We start from the raw sequence: 21,073 nt of genomic DNA on the forward strand, positions 1-21,073 counted from the left end.
CGATCACAACCTGTCAGAAACGCAATCTCTGAGCGGCCGGACTCTAATGATTCATTCTGTAACACTGTGTACCGACTCGTAAATTTTGAGAATTTACTCCTATTTTTTTTTATTGGCGGGCAATTTCAGTCTTTCATTACCCAAACTCTATCTACTATATCATTATGCCTTGGTCCATAAGATTAGAAAAGTCGTGAAAATATCCGAGTAGTAGGATAATAAGGACGTCGATAGTCACAGGGGTATGGTAATAGTACATAGGTAGGTATTTCAAGTATCTTTAATCAGTGCAAAATACTTTATAATCTGGGCGTATCTTATAATCATCTTTATCAAAGTTTGGTGGTTTCTAGAAAATGCAATTGAATTTGTTGAAAAATAAAAAAAAAACACATGTCTGTTGCCATGTGCCAACATCAAATATCTATCATTCTCATATCATCATTATATATCCTAAGACTATCATATACCAAATAATACTTAAAATTTTAACTATTCAGCTAATTGGTAATATTTTAAAATTTTAAATTAATTACCTATATAATTTAGAAAATTACGACTTAGTACATTTTTATTACTTTTATTATAACTACCTACTTTACGTACACAGTCAATACTGTAATTGATCTAGGTCATTGAATTTTGTTAAGTCCACGATTTATTAATTCTAAACTACTGCACAAAACATACATAATTTGATAACGCTAATCTTTTGAACGCAGATAATATTGATTATTCAATAGTATTATCTGCGTTTAAATTCTCCGCTGAAAATATTCTGATTATATTATCGGAAATTCAAATTAACCGCCAGTTTATCGAGTATTTTTTACTCTGAAAACATTGGCTACAGTCCATAAACCGCTAGACAGAGAACATAAAAATAATTTGCTAACAATTTATTTTACAAAGAGTCCAGTTGTTAAATCACTAATTCTGTCTATTCATAACCTAATTATTTTTTGAAATGATTTAAAATGATTTTAACCCGAGAACTAAAACCATTTTAAGCTGTAGCACTTTAATCCAAAACTTGAAAAATACGAAAATACCATAAATAGCAGAGTTAAGAATGATGGAATGAACTAAAATGATCTGTGGTCAGACAAAATTATTAGCAAAGTCAAACTGTCAAACTTTTTTTCATTCTGTGGAATTCCGACTGTCCATTAACTTGTGCTGCGTGTATTTATAAAAATCAGTAATCACAAACAATTATTAGTTTACTCATAAACTGTGAATGTGAAGTTTAGCTGGCGATTTCTAATCACAAACTGTTATTTGTTTGCATTTAAGTTTCAGTTATCAGTAATCACATGATCTAGACAGTGTGTAAACTTGAACAGTGTTAGAATATTTTATAACGTGGAATAATAACAATAAAGTGCTTGAATTTTTATAGTCACTTGTGCAACAAAAGCTAAATTCAAAATGCAGAGTAAATATGTTTTTATATTGTCATTTCTCAGTGCAGTGTCCATAGTTTACGCTTGCAATGAAGCGATATGTGCCAGTGTAGTTTCGAAGTGCATGTTAACACAGTCTTGCAAATGTGATCTGAAGGACTGTTCGTGTTGCAAGGACTGCTTCAACTGTCTGAGTTACTTGTATAGCGAATGCTGCAGTTGTGTTGGTGAGTATCATATGGAAAGGTTCATATATGTTCTCTTAACCCTTCAAAATACATGGTAAATCTTGATCTAAGTGGCTACTCAATCTAACTCTAACTTATTTTTTTTTCATAATGTGGGTAAAGTCTGTATATTTTTTGCCAGATTACTGTTACATGTTTGTTTTGCAGCCAGAGATCGCTCTTGAGTCTCAGTTGGCAAAGATTTTGTAATAGAGATAGCGTGTCAGAACTGAGGCGAACAAAAGCGGCTAATTGACCGTATTGAGCCACATAGTAAACAACAAAAGTCATTTAAACAACCTTTCCTGAGGATTGAAACAGGATTTTTTCATTTTCTAACCAAATTGTGCATACAGTGCATACCCACAGTTTTACACCCTATGCACTGCATAGGCTAGGTTAGATATACTCTTGATAGCGTTAGTAATAAGTAGGACCTGACTGCACTTAAAAATTGATTTACTAACTTTGCATTTGTTTTTTTAGACATGTGTCCTAAGCCCAATGACACACAAACAGAGCTGTCCAAGTCGTCATACGTTGAAGAGTTGCCTGACAATGTTCCTGGACTGTTCACCGCTTTGACCAGCGATCCTGATCCACAACAAAGATGGCTGTCCATCACATATCCTGTGGACATTGATCTGTCGGCCTACAGACCAACTCCTGAGAGACAGCTGGTGTACCATTTACGTGAGTTTGCTTTAGTGCTGTTCAGTAGGGCAAAAATGTTTGTGAGATATCTAGTGAAGACAAAAACACATTGTTGGCAGAATTTATAACATTCTTCTATCTTGTCCTATTGTAATGAAAAAAAAAGGAAGCAATAATTTCTAACAATATTGAATCTGGTCCTGGGCATGCACCTTCAGCTTTTCAGCTGTGTGCTGTGCATTTTAAGAAACTAAATATTTCATGTCTCAAACAGTGAAGGAAAACATCGTGAGGAATCCTGCATATCAGAGAATTTTCTTAATTCTCTGCATGTGTGAAGTCTGCAAATCCGCATTGGGCCAGCGTAGTGGACTATTGGCCTAACCCCTCTCATTCTGAGAGGAGACTCAAGCTCAGCAGTGATCCCAATATGGGTTGATAACAAAGACAAATTGATCAACAATATGTTTTGTTTTTTTACAAGCTATGTTGTTGATACTTGTTAAACTTGCAAAGCCTCAATAGCTCTTCTTAATATTAATATTGCCAATAGGCTGTGTGATAATTCATAATATTACATTTTACACAAATCAATTTTACTACTTTTTATGCAGTAATCACATTTGGCTCTCATTTCATTCATTAATTTACCTACTCAAAGTTTAACTTCACTCTTTTGAAAAGATGAATACCAAGACAAATTAATATCCGAAAAATCTGTATCTTTAGGGCGTTTACACCACTACAATCTCATGAAGACAAATCAATGACAAAAAGTAGAGAGATGAACTGTGCTGTTTCAAGGTTATGCCAACTGTTTGTCTTTGTAGTGATGAGACATATTAATGAGGCTATTGTAATTGAATATGTTCTTCCCATTCAATCATGACTGAAGTCAGAAACGCAATCTCTGTGCGGCCACACTTTATTGATCTACTAGCGGACGCCCGCGACTTCGTCTGCGTAAAATTCGATGTCAATTTTACTACTACCCCCTAACGTAACCTAACCTACCCTACCCCTACCATACCCCTACCCTATCACTACCCCAACCCTACCACTGCCCCAACCCTACCCCTACCCTACCCCTACCTTACCTATACCCTACCCCAATCCTACCCGTACCCTCCCCGTACCCTATCCCTTTCCTACCCCTATCCCACCCGTACCCCTATCTCACGCCTATCCTACCCCTACCCTGCCACTTCCCTATCCTACCCGTACCTCTACCCTACCACTACCCTACCTCTACCCCGACCCTACCACTACCCTAAACCCGGCCCTAAACCTACCCTACCCCTACACTACCCCTACGCTTCCCTACCCGTACCCTAACCTACCCTGTAACTTCTCTATCTTACTCCTACCCTTAGCAAAATCGGTCCAGTCCTTCGAGAGTGGTGGATATGTATGATATGTATGACCAAGAGAAATAGAGACTTCTATGCTAATAATATAAAGAGGTAAAGTTTGTGTGGTTGTAGGAGGTAATCTCTGGATCTACTAAACCGATTTGGAAAATTGTTTTACCAATAGAAAGCTACGTTATTTGCGAGTGTCCAAGGCTATGTTTGATCCCCATATTCACACGGGAACGGGAACTACGTAAATGAAAGCGCCGGGCGTCATATAGTGGAATTTCTGCGTCTTTTAGAAATTTTGTATTAGGTATCTCCGAAACTATTTAAGTAATTAACATACTGTAAAGGGCAAATCTTATCTCCATAATACCCTTGTGATTATTAAATAATTTATTTTAATAAGGATTAAAGTTTAGTTGTATAAATAATGACGTAAACCTAAGTATATAAAATTAATAATTTTTAAAACACAAAAGGCCTTTTTTCTTCTATATATCATCTAATATATAGAAGATAGATATGTGGTGTCGCGGACTTTTTTGTAGAACTTTTAAAGATACATAAAGTCTCCATATATTAATTTAAATTTTACACAATAGTTAATGATTGATAATAATAATAGAGATAGGCAGCGCATGCGAATAAGTCTGTATAAGAGGATTTTCAGTCCGACCTGTATGACAAAAACTGTGATAACTCGGCTAATATATATGATACCAGTATAAAATATAACCTATAGCACTCCCCGATAATGTAGCATTCTACTGGTGAAAGAATTTTTAAAATCGGACCAGTAGTTCCGAAGATTACCCCATTTAAAAAATGTGACAAACTTACAAACTTTACCTGTTTACTGTTTTGTGTTAACTTAATTTTGTAAAAGATATACATACGTAGTCTATACTATCTATACTAATATTATAAAGAGGTAAAGTTTGTAAGTTTGTCACATTTTTTAAATGGGGTAATCTTCGGAACTACTGGTCCGATTTTAAAAATTCTTTCACCAGTAGAATGCTACATTATCGGGGAGTGCTATAGGTTATATTTTATACTGGTATCATATATATTAGCCGAGTTATCACAGTTTTTGTCATACAGGTCGGACTGAAAATCCTCTTATACAGACTTATTCGCATGCGCTGCCTATCTCTATTATTATTATCAATCATTAACTATTGTGTAAAATTTAAATTAATATATGGAGACTTTATGTATCTTTAAAAGTTCTACAAAAAAGTCCGCGACACCACATATCTATCTTCTATATATTAGATGATATATAGAAGAAAAAAGGCCTTTTGTGTTTTAAAAATTATTAATTTTATATACTTAGGTTTACGTCATTATTTATACAACTAAACTTTAATCCTTATTAAAATAAATTATTTAATAATCACAAGGGTATTATGGAGATAAGATTTGCCCTTTACAGTATGTTAATTACTTAAATAGTTTCGGAGATACCTAATACAAAATTTCTAAAAGACGCAGAAATTCCACTATATGACGCCCGGCGCTTTCATTTACGTAGTTCCCGTTCCCGTGTGAATATGGGGATCAAACATAGCCTTGGACACTCGCAAATAACGTAGCTTTCTATTGGTAAAACAATTTTCCAAATCGGTTTAGTAGATCCAGAGATTACCTCCTACAACCACACGAACTTTACCTCTTTATATTATTAGCATAGAAGTCTCTATTTCTCTTGGTCATACATATCATACATATCCACCACTCTCGAAGGACTGGACCGATTTTGCTAAGGGTAGGAGTAAGATAGAGAAGTTACAGGGTAGGTTAGGGTACGGGTAGGGAAGCGTAGGGGTAGTGTAGGGGTAGGGTAGGTTTAGGGCCGGGTTTAGGGTAGTGGTAGGGTCGGGGTAGAGGTAGGGTAGTGGTAGGGTAGAGGTACGGGTAGGATAGGGAAGTGGCAGGGTAGGGGTAGGATAGGCGTGAGATAGGGGTACGGGTGGGATAGGGGTAGGAAAGGGATAGGGTACGGGGAGGGTACGGGTAGGATTGGGGTAGGGTATAGGTAAGGTAGGGGTAGGGTAGGGGTAGGGTTGGGGCAGTGGTAGGGTTGGGGTAGTGATAGGGTAGGGGTATGGTAGGGGTAGGGTAGGTTAGGTTACGTTAGGGGGTAGTAGTAAAATTGACATCGAATTTTACGCAGACGAAGTCGCGGGCGTCCGCTAGTTAATTTATATACACAACAATCGAAATAATACCATAAAACGAAATAATAACTAATTACACGAAATACGTATGACGAAAGTCGAAAGTCGAAACGAAACGAATAAAATAAAATTACAAATTATTTATTTGAATTTAAAGTTTAAACCTGATTACCTGAACCTGGTCCTGAACCTAAACAAAGAAAGTACGACGTATCTAAACTATAAATTAAAACTTAAAGTATGTCTCTAATGACTAATCTCTATTTCTAAATCTAATAAGCAAATACGTAAATAGACAGAGTCAGACAAACAGTACCTCTACCTAGCTGACTTTAACTACCTACGTGGTCGGTGGTACGGACTACGGTGGTACGTACGTGCCTAGAAGTAGAACATAATCAATTAATCATTAACAATTAACATCGACTTGCCAAAATCTAAGTAAATTTTTCACCACCAACACCAATATATGAACAATCAATTTCGATCATCATGTAGTCGGCATAAATCTCCCTAGCGCCGTACAAAAATATGGTGTTTTTGCTCAACGCCATCTATTGGTAAATGGATAAAACGCATACATAGAGTTTAGTAACCAAAAATGCTGATCCCTATAAAATACGTAGAAACCTATAGAGGAAGGTTCAACTTAATTTGGCGGTTGGCGCTTAAACATAAGCGGCATTCCGCCTTTTAGAAATTTTGTATTATCTCTGAAACTATTTAACTAATTAACATACTATAAAGGGCAAATCTTATCTCCATAACATCCTTGTGATTACTAAATAATTTATTTTGATAAGGATTTAAGTTAAGTAGCATAAATAATGACGCAAACCTAAGTATATAAAATTAATAATTTTTAAAACACAAAAGGTACTATATCTGCTAATGTATAGAAGATAGGTATATGGTGTCGCGGACTTTTTTGTAGAACTTTTAAAGATACATAAAGCCTCCATACATTAATTTCAATTTTACACAATGGTTAAGGCAGCGCATGCGAATAAGTCTGCCTAAGAGGATTTTCGGTCTGACCTGTATGACAAAAACTGTGATAACTCGGCTAATATATATGATATCAATATAAAATATAGCCTATAGCACTCCCCGATAATGTAGCATTCTACTGGTGAAAGAATTTTTAAAATCGGACCAGTAGTTCCGAAGATTACCCCATTTAAAAAATGTGACAAACTTACAAACTTACAAACTTTACCTCTTTATAATATTAGTATAGACTAGCGGACGCCCGCGACTTCGTCTGCGTAAAATTCGATGTCAATTTTACTACTACCCCCTAACGTAACCTAACCTACCCTACCCCTACCATACCCCTACCCTATCACTACCCCAACCCTACCACTGCCCCAACCCTACCCCTACCCTACCCCTACCTTACCTATACCCTACCCCAATCCTACCCGTACCCTCCCCGTACCCTATCCCTTTCCTACCCCTATCCCACCCGTACCCCTATCTCACGCCTATCCTACCCCTACCCTGCCACTTCCCTATCCTACCCGTACCTCTACCCTACCACTACCCTACCTCTACCCCGACCCTACCACTACCCTAAACCCGGCCCTAAACCTACCCTACCCCTACACTACCCCTACGCTTCCCTACCCGTACCCTAACCTACCCTGTAACTTCTCTATCTTACTCCTACCCTTAGCAAAATCGGTCCAGTCCTTCGAGAGTGGTGGATATGTATGATATGTATGACCAAGAGAAATAGAGACTTCTATGCTAATAATATAAAGAGGTAAAGTTTGTGTGGTTGTAGGAGGTAATCTCTGGATCTACTAAACCGATTTGGAAAATTGTTTTACCAATAGAAAGCTACGTTATTTGCGAGTGTCCAAGGCTATGTTTGATCCCCATATTCACACGGGAACGGGAACTACGTAAATGAAAGCGCCGGGCGTCATATAGTGGAATTTCTGCGTCTTTTAGAAATTTTGTATTAGGTATCTCCGAAACTATTTAAGTAATTAACATACTGTAAAGGGCAAATCTTATCTCCATAATACCCTTGTGATTATTAAATAATTTATTTTAATAAGGATTAAAGTTTAGTTGTATAAATAATGACGTAAACCTAAGTATATAAAATTAATAATTTTTAAAACACAAAAGGCCTTTTTTCTTCTATATATCATCTAATATATAGAAGATAGATATGTGGTGTCGCGGACTTTTTTGTAGAACTTTTAAAGATACATAAAGTCTCCATATATTAATTTAAATTTTACACAATAGTTAATGATTGATAATAATAATAGAGATAGGCAGCGCATGCGAATAAGTCTGTATAAGAGGATTTTCAGTCCGACCTGTATGACAAAAACTGTGATAACTCGGCTAATATATATGATACCAGTATAAAATATAACCTATAGCACTCCCCGATAATGTAGCATTCTACTGGTGAAAGAATTTTTAAAATCGGACCAGTAGTTCCGAAGATTACCCCATTTAAAAAATGTGACAAACTTACAAACTTTACCTGTTTACTGTTTTGTGTTAACTTAATTTTGTAAAAGATATACATACGTAGTCTATACTATCTATACTAATATTATAAAGAGGTAAAGTTTGTAAGTTTGTCACATTTTTTAAATGGGGTAATCTTCGGAACTACTGGTCCGATTTTAAAAATTCTTTCACCAGTAGAATGCTACATTATCGGGGAGTGCTATAGGTTATATTTTATACTGGTATCATATATATTAGCCGAGTTATCACAGTTTTTGTCATACAGGTCGGACTGAAAATCCTCTTATACAGACTTATTCGCATGCGCTGCCTATCTCTATTATTATTATCAATCATTAACTATTGTGTAAAATTTAAATTAATATATGGAGACTTTATGTATCTTTAAAAGTTCTACAAAAAAGTCCGCGACACCACATATCTATCTTCTATATATTAGATGATATATAGAAGAAAAAAGGCCTTTTGTGTTTTAAAAATTATTAATTTTATATACTTAGGTTTACGTCATTATTTATACAACTAAACTTTAATCCTTATTAAAATAAATTATTTAATAATCACAAGGGTATTATGGAGATAAGATTTGCCCTTTACAGTATGTTAATTACTTAAATAGTTTCGGAGATACCTAATACAAAATTTCTAAAAGACGCAGAAATTCCACTATATGACGCCCGGCGCTTTCATTTACGTAGTTCCCGTTCCCGTGTGAATATGGGGATCAAACATAGCCTTGGACACTCGCAAATAACGTAGCTTTCTATTGGTAAAACAATTTTCCAAATCGGTTTAGTAGATCCAGAGATTACCTCCTACAACCACACGAACTTTACCTCTTTATATTATTAGCATAGAAGTCTCTATTTCTCTTGGTCATACATATCATACATATCCACCACTCTCGAAGGACTGGACCGATTTTGCTAAGGGTAGGAGTAAGATAGAGAAGTTACAGGGTAGGTTAGGGTACGGGTAGGGAAGCGTAGGGGTAGTGTAGGGGTAGGGTAGGTTTAGGGCCGGGTTTAGGGTAGTGGTAGGGTCGGGGTAGAGGTAGGGTAGTGGTAGGGTAGAGGTACGGGTAGGATAGGGAAGTGGCAGGGTAGGGGTAGGATAGGCGTGAGATAGGGGTACGGGTGGGATAGGGGTAGGAAAGGGATAGGGTACGGGGAGGGTACGGGTAGGATTGGGGTAGGGTATAGGTAAGGTAGGGGTAGGGTAGGGGTAGGGTTGGGGCAGTGGTAGGGTTGGGGTAGTGATAGGGTAGGGGTATGGTAGGGGTAGGGTAGGTTAGGTTACGTTAGGGGGTAGTAGTAAAATTGACATCGAATTTTACGCAGACGAAGTCGCGGGCGTCCGCTAGTTAATTTATATACACAACAATCGAAATAATACCATAAAACGAAATAATAACTAATTACACGAAATACGTATGACGAAAGTCGAAAGTCGAAACGAAACGAATAAAATAAAATTACAAATTATTTATTTGAATTTAAAGTTTAAACCTGATTACCTGAACCTGGTCCTGAACCTAAACAAAGAAAGTACGACGTATCTAAACTATAAATTAAAACTTAAAGTATGTCTCTAATGACTAATCTCTATTTCTAAATCTAATAAGCAAATACGTAAATAGACAGAGTCAGACAAACAGTACCTCTACCTAGCTGACTTTAACTACCTACGTGGTCGGTGGTACGGACTACGGTGGTACGTACGTGCCTAGAAGTAGAACATAATCAATTAATCATTAACAATTAACATCGACTTGCCAAAATCTAAGTAAATTTTTCACCACCAACACCAATATATGAACAATCAATTTCGATCATCATGTAGTCGGCATAAATCTCCCTAGCGCCGTACAAAAATATGGTGTTTTTGCTCAACGCCATCTATTGGTAAATGGATAAAACGCATACATAGAGTTTAGTAACCAAAAATGCTGATCCCTATAAAATACGTAGAAACCTATAGAGGAAGGTTCAACTTAATTTGGCGGTTGGCGCTTAAACATAAGCGGCATTCCGCCTTTTAGAAATTTTGTATTATCTCTGAAACTATTTAACTAATTAACATACTATAAAGGGCAAATCTTATCTCCATAACATCCTTGTGATTACTAAATAATTTATTTTGATAAGGATTTAAGTTAAGTAGCATAAATAATGACGCAAACCTAAGTATATAAAATTAATAATTTTTAAAACACAAAAGGTACTATATCTGCTAATGTATAGAAGATAGGTATATGGTGTCGCGGACTTTTTTGTAGAACTTTTAAAGATACATAAAGCCTCCATACATTAATTTCAATTTTACACAATGGTTAAGGCAGCGCATGCGAATAAGTCTGCCTAAGAGGATTTTCGGTCTGACCTGTATGACAAAAACTGTGATAACTCGGCTAATATATATGATATCAATATAAAATATAGCCTATAGCACTCCCCGATAATGTAGCATTCTACTGGTGAAAGAATTTTTAAAATCGGACCAGTAGTTCCGAAGATTACCCCATTTAAAAAATGTGACAAACTTACAAACTTACAAACTTTACCTCTTTATAATATTAGTATAGATTACCTCTTTATAATATTAGTATAGATTTGTCTTTACAAGATAATGTAATGGGTCCCATGTTAGGCCTACCAGTGTGGAAATGACTAAGGATTTTTGTAATTAGTAAAATGTCTAGTGACACATGATCTGTAACATGATATTTATGTAATAAATAATACAAAATCTCAAGTTACCTACTTTGCATTTAAATATAATTCATAATTGAATATTAAGTAATTTATTTTATAGTAACATTCTAAAATTAGTTGGTTTGCATATTTTATTATCCACACCTGTATCTTCTAGGAACATGATAACAAGAAAGAGGGTTTATTCCATTCATTTTGCACCTAAGTGACTCATACACAGTAGAATTTTTTTACCTGTTCTCAACTGTACATTTTAGATGTATCCTTTTCATCTCTTTTTAAATTTGAATGTTATCTATATCTACATAGAATAGAGAAGTCTGAAATTAAAAAATATTTATTATACCTATTGTTATTAAAATACAGTTGTTTCTGATTAATATTTGGTATTCAATTCAGAGAGTTTAGAGTTTTAATGCCTACCTGTTGCACTAATGTCAGAAAAGATTAGTCATTTAGGTATATAAAAAAATCTCTTGTAGAAAATTATAAGCTAAAAAGATCGTATTATGTGTATACTAATGTATATGTACTCATATAAGTAATTAAGTATATCGAGAGTCACAACTTACAGAGAGCGTGGAACAAGAGTCCGAGCCCGTCAGCCGCGACATAGTGACATTCAACTGCACGGTCGCCTACATGTCGCAGTGCATGTCGTGCGACAAGTGTCGCGCCTCCTGCCGCTCCATGGGCTCCAACAGCTTCAGGTGACTTTATCCAATCAGAGCGTGGAACAAGAGTCCGAGCCCGTCAGCCGCGACATAGTGACATTCAACTGCACGGTCGCCTACATGTCGCAGTGCATGTCGTGCGACAAGTGTCGCGCCTCCTGCCGCTCCATGGGCTCCAACAGCTTCAGGTGACTTTATCCAATCAGAGCGTGGAACAAGAGTCCGAGCCCGTCAGCCGCGACATAGTGACATTCAACTGCACGGTCGCCTACATGTCGCAGTGCATGTCGTGCGACAAGTGCCGCGCCTCCTGCCGCTCTATGGGCTCCAACAGCTTCAGGTAACTTTGCCAAATCAGAGAGCGTGGTACAAGAGTCCGAGCCCGTCAGCCGCGACATAGTGACGTGACATTCAACTGCACAGTCGCCTACATGTCGCAGTGCATGTCGTGCGACAAGTGCCGCGCCTCCTGCCGCTCCATGGGCTCCAACAGCTTCAGGTGACTTTATCCAATCAGAGCGTGGAACAAGAGTCCGAGCCCGTCAGCCGCGACATAGTGACATTCAACTGCACGGTCGCCTACATGTCGCAGTGCATGTCGTGCGACAAGTGCCGCGCCTCCTGCCGCTCCATGGGCTCCAACAGCTTCAGGTGACTTTATCCAATCAGAGCGTGGAACAAGAGTCCGAGCCCGTCAGCCGCGACATAGTGACATTCAACTGCACGGTCGCCTACATGTCGCAGTGCATGTCGTGTGACAAGTGCCGCGCCTCCTGCCGCTCCATGGGCTCCAACAGCTTCAGGTGACTTTATCCAATCAGAGCGTGGAACAAGAGTCCGAGCCCGTCAGCCGCGACATAGTGACATTCAACTGCACGGTCGCCTACATGTCGCAGTGCATGTCGTGCGACAAGTGCGGCGCCTCCTGCCGCTCCATGTGCTCCAACAGCTTCAGGTAACTTTACCTAATCAGAGAGCGTGGAACAATAATCTTAATAATATAATACTGGATAACCAGATGTACTTGTAAGATCTTTAACCTTACTATAAGCTTAGTGTAAATATAATAAATATTGAATTTGATTTTCCAGATGGTTCCATGACGGATGCTGCGAGTGCGTCGGTGACAAGTGTCTCTACTATGGCATCAATGAGAGCAGGTAATGGACCAACAACTAATGATTATTTTATCCTATGGATATGTTAAGTGCGTACAAAATCACCGCAAAAAGTGATCCGAATTTAGCGTCCTTCGTCCGCCTTTAGACCTTTTTATCCGGCCCTATCGCCGAAATCTGTTCTTAGTGGATACCTACTAACTATAGACTACCTCCCTGTCAAATTTCATCTTTGTACGTAAAGCGGTTTGCGAGATTTCGTGATGAATGACCTTTCGCAATTATATTTTAAGATATTAAGATATATATAAAATAGATTGCGATTACAGGTAATCGCTGCATCGATATTCTAATTAAGGCACAAAATGTATTCAGGTAAAACCTTGCAAAGTCCAGCAACGTATACAAACTAAAATAGAACTGCGCGCGAGTTGTAGTAAACATACGTTGTGCAAGGACTTTATTAAAACACTCCATTTGTGTTCATTATTAACTTACTAGCTAACGCCGCGCGGTTAAACCCGCGTGGTACCCGTTCCCGTGGGAATACGGGGATAATATTTAGCCTATAGCCTTCCTCGATAAATTGCCTATCTAACACTAAAAGAATTTTTCAAATCGGACCAGTAGTTTCTGAGATTAGCACGTTCAAGCAAACAAACAAACTCTTCAGCTTTTTAATATTAGTATAGATTTTAACGGCTCATTACAGGGCCTGGCCTCCGTCTTTATATGAGAGCGGTTATGGAGCTTAGACCCACCATACTGCTTCGATGGGGAATGGCGGGGTTATGTTATAGCTTGGCAAGCTCGTCGATGACATTCCTATATGATATGCACGGTGACGAGGGGTCGCGCGCGCGGGGCAGAGGGAAGGACTGCGAGGGTATGAAGTTGTGCATACGGGGCATCGTTATTCCCCTCCCGGCCCGCGCGGACCACCGGGGTGTTACGAACGAATTGCCAATTTCCCATAACTTCAATGTGTTGACGAGTCCATTTATAGGAGCCGAACTACAAAATTCATATTTTTACAACTAAAAAATAAAACTATATGTTTTCATAAAAAGTAAATCAAATAATTTCGACTATCCATGTAACACACGCCTATCTATCCTTGCATTTTAAAATGAGTAAAACTTAGCTACGTCATAATTATAAGGATGCGTATATGGGACACATTTTAGGATATAATTTTAGAACAAATGTTCCTTGAACATTTTAAATTAATTTTCGGTAAAGAATATAACCCCAGAGTTATGAAAAACAGACACTGGAAAACACCCCTCATCACATGAATATTTTAGTTGTGGGAATCTAATCTAAAATATTTATTTCTAAAAAATCTAACAAACTATAAATGAGACAATATGATCGTGTTTCCGTAAGTTAGCAAAGTCGAGATTGAAGTATCATCGACCGTCTCGTATATCTAGGAACACCTGCGCCACGCAAGGCCGGTATTAGCATACAAATGTGTGCGCGACACGTATCCAGTGACATGCCGGTGTTGACAATTAATTGAATTAATTATGTGTCTTTCATCATCATAATCATTATCAAACTATATTCGACTCACTGCTGAGCACGAGTGTCTTCTCTGAATGAGAGAAGTTAGGTGAATAGTCCACCACGCTGGCCCAATCCGAATTGGCAGTCTTCACACGTGTAGAGGATTAAGAAAATTCTCAGGTACGCAGGTTTCCTCACGGATTCAAATTAAAATAAACTACGAAAACATAATTAAATAATAAAAAAAATACAACCAACTTCAAAATTATAAAAATGTTTTTACTACACTAAATAGCGAAAAATAACATCGTATGTGCTACCTTTTCGGTAAGCTCAGTGCGATCAGTTTGAAGGCGGTAGGTATCAAGTATTAGTGATGTAATTAGTTCAAGCCGTATAGTTAATCTATTAAAAAATGTCACATTTAATGTAAGGAAGCTGAAACTGTATGAATTTTCATCTAATTACGATAAAAGATTTTTAATAGATTTTGAAATTTTATAATGTTATTTATTTTGCAAATATTCAGACAATCTTTGCTTTTTATGTATAAATTAGTTAACATTTTGACCGTATTTACCCGAATGTATCATAAAAATGAATATATTCAAACCTGGTCATCATCCCCATTGCAGATGTCTGGCATGCCCCGGCGGTAAGGAGACGCCAGAGGGCGCCATCACCGACGATCTGTCGTACGACGACCTCGACTACGGGGAGGAGGTCGACGCGCAGTCCGTGTAACACTACTTTTTCAAACTACCGTCATTTTCAAATGTCAAATTTTTTAAACTACCTTCATTTTCAAACGTCACATCTTTTTTGAAAAATACCTTTACATTCATACAATTACGTTATAATTTGATGTTACTAAGGATTCAGCAGTAAAATGCATGCTAAAAATCATTTTACAAAAATAATCTGCTCAATTATTGTGTGGACATGGTTCATGCCAATGTTTTTGGGAGAATCAAATTTTAAAGTCAAATTGTGTCTAATCAGTAGGAATAAATACAAATAAATAGGAAACAAAAAAACCGGCCGAGTGCGAGTCGACTCGTGTACGAAGGGTTCCGTACCATTATCTATAACAAAAATTTTAATAATAAAAAATTCAACCGACTTCCAACTCAAAAATTAAACTGAACTAAAAAGCAAAAAATAACATCTTACCTATGTGCGCTATACCTTCTGATCAGTTAAATAATCAAAGTTAAATAGTCAAACTGATCAAGCTATTCTGATCAGTTTGAAGGCGGCGCCAATCCAGTGTCGTGTTTTAAGTCAAGCCGTTTAAATTACAAAATTTTTGTGGTTCTTTCAGAAACGACTTGAATTAAAACACGACACTGGATTATCTTAGTAATAGGGTTCCGATTTAACTTTTGAGTACAGAACCCTAAAAGTTCCCTACATTCAGATGTTATGTCATAGGTTTATTTACAATATAAGTCCAACTTTATTAACAATATAAGTAAAAAATAATTATAGAATAATATTACATAATATTTTATAATACTTATGTATGTGCCTTTACAGTGAAATAATCCAGTGTTGAAAATATTTTTAAGCTAATTAGATGAAGACTGTAGTTAAGCCAAATTTTTTAATGAAACGATTTTTTAAATGTTATATTATGTAATAATTAATGTTTCCATTATATTATTACTTCATAGATTATTAATTACCTATTTCGATGTACTCATGGTATTGGATTTCATGGATCTTTTATGTGCTTTAATTTTTTATTTATTGTAATCGTGATTCGAAAACATTGGTATTTCTTAAAAGTCTTAATTCTATGGTCCCTCGTCTCCATTATTTGCAGGCTCAATCGAACTAGAACGCAGAGCCATAAAGCTAGTTTATAAAAAGAAGATTATTTGTACAAAATACTCAAAATAAATACAATCAATAAGTCATTGAATGTACTAAATTTCTGTATGGTACCTATATATTTTACAACAATATTATTTATGTTTGTATCATCCAGCTGGCAAATTCACTATTTTGGTATTTATTACCAACTTATTAAAATAACCACCAAATCAATTGATAAAATGTTATTTACCTACTGTATGATATCCACCAGTAATGACAATCGTTACATAAAATCTCAATACGTCAAAGATAGTGAATAGGCCTGCAGGTATTTTCTCAATATAAACACATAATTACTTTTCAAGATGGCTGCACCATAGATCTTCGAATCCGTTTGTTTTGTACTGTCCGTCCTTGTGAAATTATTTTTAGTTAGTTTTAATTTAGTAATATGTATTGTCGATCATGAAATTTGTATATCTACTTCACATGCGAAAGCTAATATAGCAGCTAATGAACTGTTTGCCTAATACAGCAAAAATAGGTAAAAACCCTATTTTTTACACAATAAAAAAGAATTTATCCCTTCAAAAATATCACAAATCATTTATTTTTATGTTGCAGTGACAATGATAGTATTTGTTTATTTTTTACAAAATTTGTGAATCTTTTAAAACCATTTTTCATAAATATTTCATAGCTGACAAAATATATAGTCCAGTTTCACCTCCTTCTGTGACGCTAACATGCGACCAAGTGAAGAGAAACAGACAAAATATTTTCCAATGGCGGCAGAGTTGTCCCAGTTCTCTCGCTCTCTTTCATTGCGTTAGTACGAAAGAGATGCAATGAAAGAGAGCGTTATTTCCGGTTGCACTGCCATTCACAGAACAGACAACGCTAAAAGCTAACGCTTTTAGCAATAGAAGTAGCAAGGGGGCGTGGCCCGCGTACACCCGGGTGTGCGGAACAACGCAAGCGTGTCCGCGCATGTACTGGCAGTCTTGTTTTATTCTGTGACAGAAGGAATAAATAATATTGAACTATAAAGTAAGGGTGTCATATATCATTTTTCACTAAATATTAAACAGCCATTTAGGCCACGCCCCTGGGTACGCTGGTTTCAATACAAAGATTTGACACTTTATAAATCTAGTTACCTCTTATATCTGTGCTGCCATTGGTTGGATTTTGTCTATGCATGTTAGCGCTACTGATAAGCGTCAGATAGTCAATCCGTAAGTTGTCTGAAATTGTAATGTCACTTCTTTGCTTTAAGTTAAAGTTTTTGACGTATTAGGAAACTTGTCGTTAAATCGAGTGACGTTATAAAGAGTTTACAGTATATTTTGTTATAGTACCTGCACATTGCAAAGTCTTTGCACACACTGTAATGGGGATGATGACTAGGTTTGAATATATTGATTTTTATGATACATTCGGGTAAATAGAGTCAATGTTAACTAATTTATACATAAAAAGCAAAGATTGTCTGGATATTTGCAAAATAAATCAGATTATAAAATTACAAAATCTATTAAAAATATTTTATCGTAATTAGATGAAAATTCATACAGTTTTAGCTTCCTTACATTAAATGTGATATTTTTTAATATGTGAACTATAAGCATAAACGCAGAAATAACAAAGATATTAGTAATTTTGTTTGAACGCACATGCAAATCTTACGATCATTACATTACATTACCTACGACGTCATCAGTTCGTGCCATTTTGTATAGGGCGTTTTTCAGGGATCCGCGGCAGCGCCGCAAATCTGACCCTTTAAATGCCTGTAGCTCCGAAAGTAATGATCGCAGATACCCTGTTCTTTTTACAAAATTGCTTTACTATTAGTTTACCTATATACAATTAAAAAAACTGTCATCATCCCTATTGTACTATATATACTATACTTTCCAATAATATTGTGTTGTTGAAATTCCTTAAGTTCTTTCCATTATGCCAATTTTTAGCATAAGAAGGGGCAAAGAAGTTGCTCTATTTAATAATATTTTATTCACTCTCCGAGTGCCAAACGCGATGTTTGTACAAATAATTTTGATACTTATAGATTACTCTAACAAAATAATCTTTAATTTTATACATACATTATATGGTAGCGAGTCTGTTTGTTTGTCATGCTTTAACTACTCAATTGTAGTAGAATTCAGAATTTTTTGGTTTGGGTTAAGTACTATAAACGAATATTAAATTCTCGAGGAAAACAAGATAGGACATTGTTTCATCTAAAAAAAATATTTCCGAGGTATAAAAAAGTGAGCAACATCTAGCAATAGATTCAAAGTTATATAATTATATACTTGTTTTGATACTACTGTTTATTATTATAAGTAAAGTGGTTAGTCACATTAAGATAGTGTATTTTTAAGTAGGTATTCTAGAATAAAAATATAACATCATTATAATAGTCTATGATCCGGCATTAGAAATATATAACCTCATCTGTTATTTATTAGTGATGAGAAATAAATGGTTGATAATATTCACAGTGACACATTGCAAATAGGTTGCCTACTTAAATTGCGGCCAGGCAATTTTCATACAAAATCGAAGAAACCATGTACTAGATGAAAGGCAACTTAATACAGTTAAATTAAGCCTAAAATAATCAGCTAACGAATAATAATAAGCTAATTAGACGACTAATTATATGATGATAAATAATAACATTACTCAACTGTTTATATCTGGCAATCTCAAAGTTGCAGTGTGAAAGCAGGCAACCTTTACGTTTTAAATTCTGTTGGGTTGTTCTTTTAACTAGTGTACGCCTTTTTTTATAATCCAATGAGGAAAGTTGATTAAATAAATTTAATCAATACTATCCGGCCGCAACTTTACTAGGCAACCTATTTCCAATGTGAATATTTACTGTCATTTATTTCTTATCCCAAATAAATAACAGATGAGAGTATATATTTCTTATACCTGATCTTGTACTATGAGGACAAATCTTCAATTTGAAAGTGCCATGATTTTTTCTCTAATGTATTTTCTTGTGACAAGTATAGTTGTCTCTTGGACTATTTGCCATTTATTTAGGTCTGAATAAGTTAATTAATGTTGTACTCAAATTAGAATTAGGAGCAATTGATGATTGTCAGGTTTTAAATAAACTTAAGCTAAATTAACTTCTCCAAAACTTTTGATGCTTCTGTTACCAACAACATTTAGCTAAACTTTTTCCTTAACTATGGCCAAGTTAGTAGTCCAACATTATGTACTGGGGATCGAACCCAAGGCTTTTAGTTTGGAGTCCGATCAGATATTATCAAGTTTAGCTTAATGTTTTGTTTAAAACCGATTTATCGCTATTGTTTGACCTTTTAAGTGCCTTTTATATGTACCTAGTTTTGGAAATTTTGTACTTTTTATAAACATTTTTTATATTGTATTTACATATTCTGATATTTGAATAAACTGTAACTATTTATATAAAATATTTCTTTTGTTACATATAACTGCGAAATGAAAATCCTTTACAAAATGAGAAAACATTTAAATATAATTATTCAAAAAGATTTATTTCAAATACAACTGTAAAATATTAAGCAAATTTTGAAATGTCAATCGTATTTTGAAATATTATTCAATCGTACCCTATGTAAAGATGAATCCGGAATACATGCAGCTGAAGCTGAAGTGGATATGACCTCTGCCTCCGATTCCGGAGGGTGAGGCTTCGAATCCGGTCCGGGGCATGCATCTCCCAACTTTTCAGTCGTGTGCATTTTAAGAAATTAAATATCACGTGTCTCAAACGGTGAAGGAAAACATCGTGCAGAAACCTGCATACCAGAGAATTTTCTTAATTCTCTGCGTGTGTGACCTCTGCCAATCCGCATTGGGCCTGCGTGGTGGACTATTGGACTAACCCCTCATTTTAAGAAGAGACAAGAGCTCAGTTAGCCGAATATGGGTTGATAACGACGAAGCTGAAGTGGCAATGGGTGGGGCGCATAGTTCGCTGGATGCAGGCGGCTCAGGATCGTGATGTTTGGAAGTCCCTACAAAAGGCCTCTGTCAGTGGACGTCCATGGGCTGATATGATGATGACATGTAGCCAGGCGCCAGAATGAAGTAGGTCCATACAAACAGTCCCCATTTCACCCCCTTTAATTTTTGCGAAAAAAGTATCATATAACCTTCATATTATCGTCTTAAATCGTGTCCAATTTCATTTGCATTCATTCAGTAGTTACAGCGTGATGTTCGATCAACAGAAATACGGACAGACGGTATCTTATAACCTACGTCGTATTATGGTCTCATATCGTGCCAAGTTTGATTTGCATTCATACAGTAGTTTCAGCGTGATGCCCGGTCAACAAAAATACGGACTATTTTGGATTTTGGATCGATTATACTCGTACGCCATCTAACTAAACTTTCCAAAATATCTTCAATGTACAGAATTTCACCTGTTACAGTTCTATTAAAAGTAACTATAGATATCAGTGGGTACGTATATATATGTTAAGTTATTCAACACTGCATAGTACATCTGCATGATGCAGATAACGAACATCATAGTACTATGTTAAGTACATAAATCATGATAATTCTTAATAGTTTACCTACTTAGTCGTTAGGGGGCGACAAGATATTCCTTAAATGTAGATAAAACTAAATTATTATTTTTAACTTCTAATCTAACCGCGCAAACTTAAAGGCGAACATCCTCGAACGTACCTACCTAGATATTCGTCAAGATTATCACAAAATTATGATAACGATAAATATGTATTTAGACAAGGTAAATCTGCTATAGGCATACTAAAAACTACTTTTTACCCTACATTTTATTATTGAGTAGGTATGTGTATGTATGTTTGAACACGCTTATCTTGCGAATTACCAGTCAGTAGATTTTGATAATC

At 36.0% G+C, this 21,073-nt stretch overlaps 1 protein-coding gene across 1 annotated transcript; it reads left to right on the forward strand.

Moving 5' to 3' along the window:
• The first annotated feature begins 1,134 nt into the window (after window positions 1–1,134).
• LOC112058021 (protein twisted gastrulation) lies at window positions 1,135–17,650 on the forward strand. The gene is made up of 5 exons (XM_052887734.1): window positions 1,135–1,633; window positions 2,120–2,326; window positions 11,619–11,754; window positions 12,810–12,878; window positions 14,984–17,650. The coding sequence occupies exons 1-5, from the start codon at window positions 1,432–1,434 to the stop codon at window positions 15,090–15,092; spliced, it is 723 nt and encodes a 240-aa protein (XP_052743694.1). The 5' UTR covers window positions 1,135–1,431; the 3' UTR covers window positions 15,093–17,650.
• Window positions 17,651–21,073: the final 3,423 nt, after the last annotated feature.

Source organism: Bicyclus anynana, chromosome 20 (assembly GCF_947172395.1).
Source record: "Bicyclus anynana chromosome 20, ilBicAnyn1.1, whole genome shotgun sequence".
NCBI classification, from domain to species: domain Eukaryota; kingdom Metazoa; phylum Arthropoda; class Insecta; order Lepidoptera; family Nymphalidae; genus Bicyclus; species Bicyclus anynana.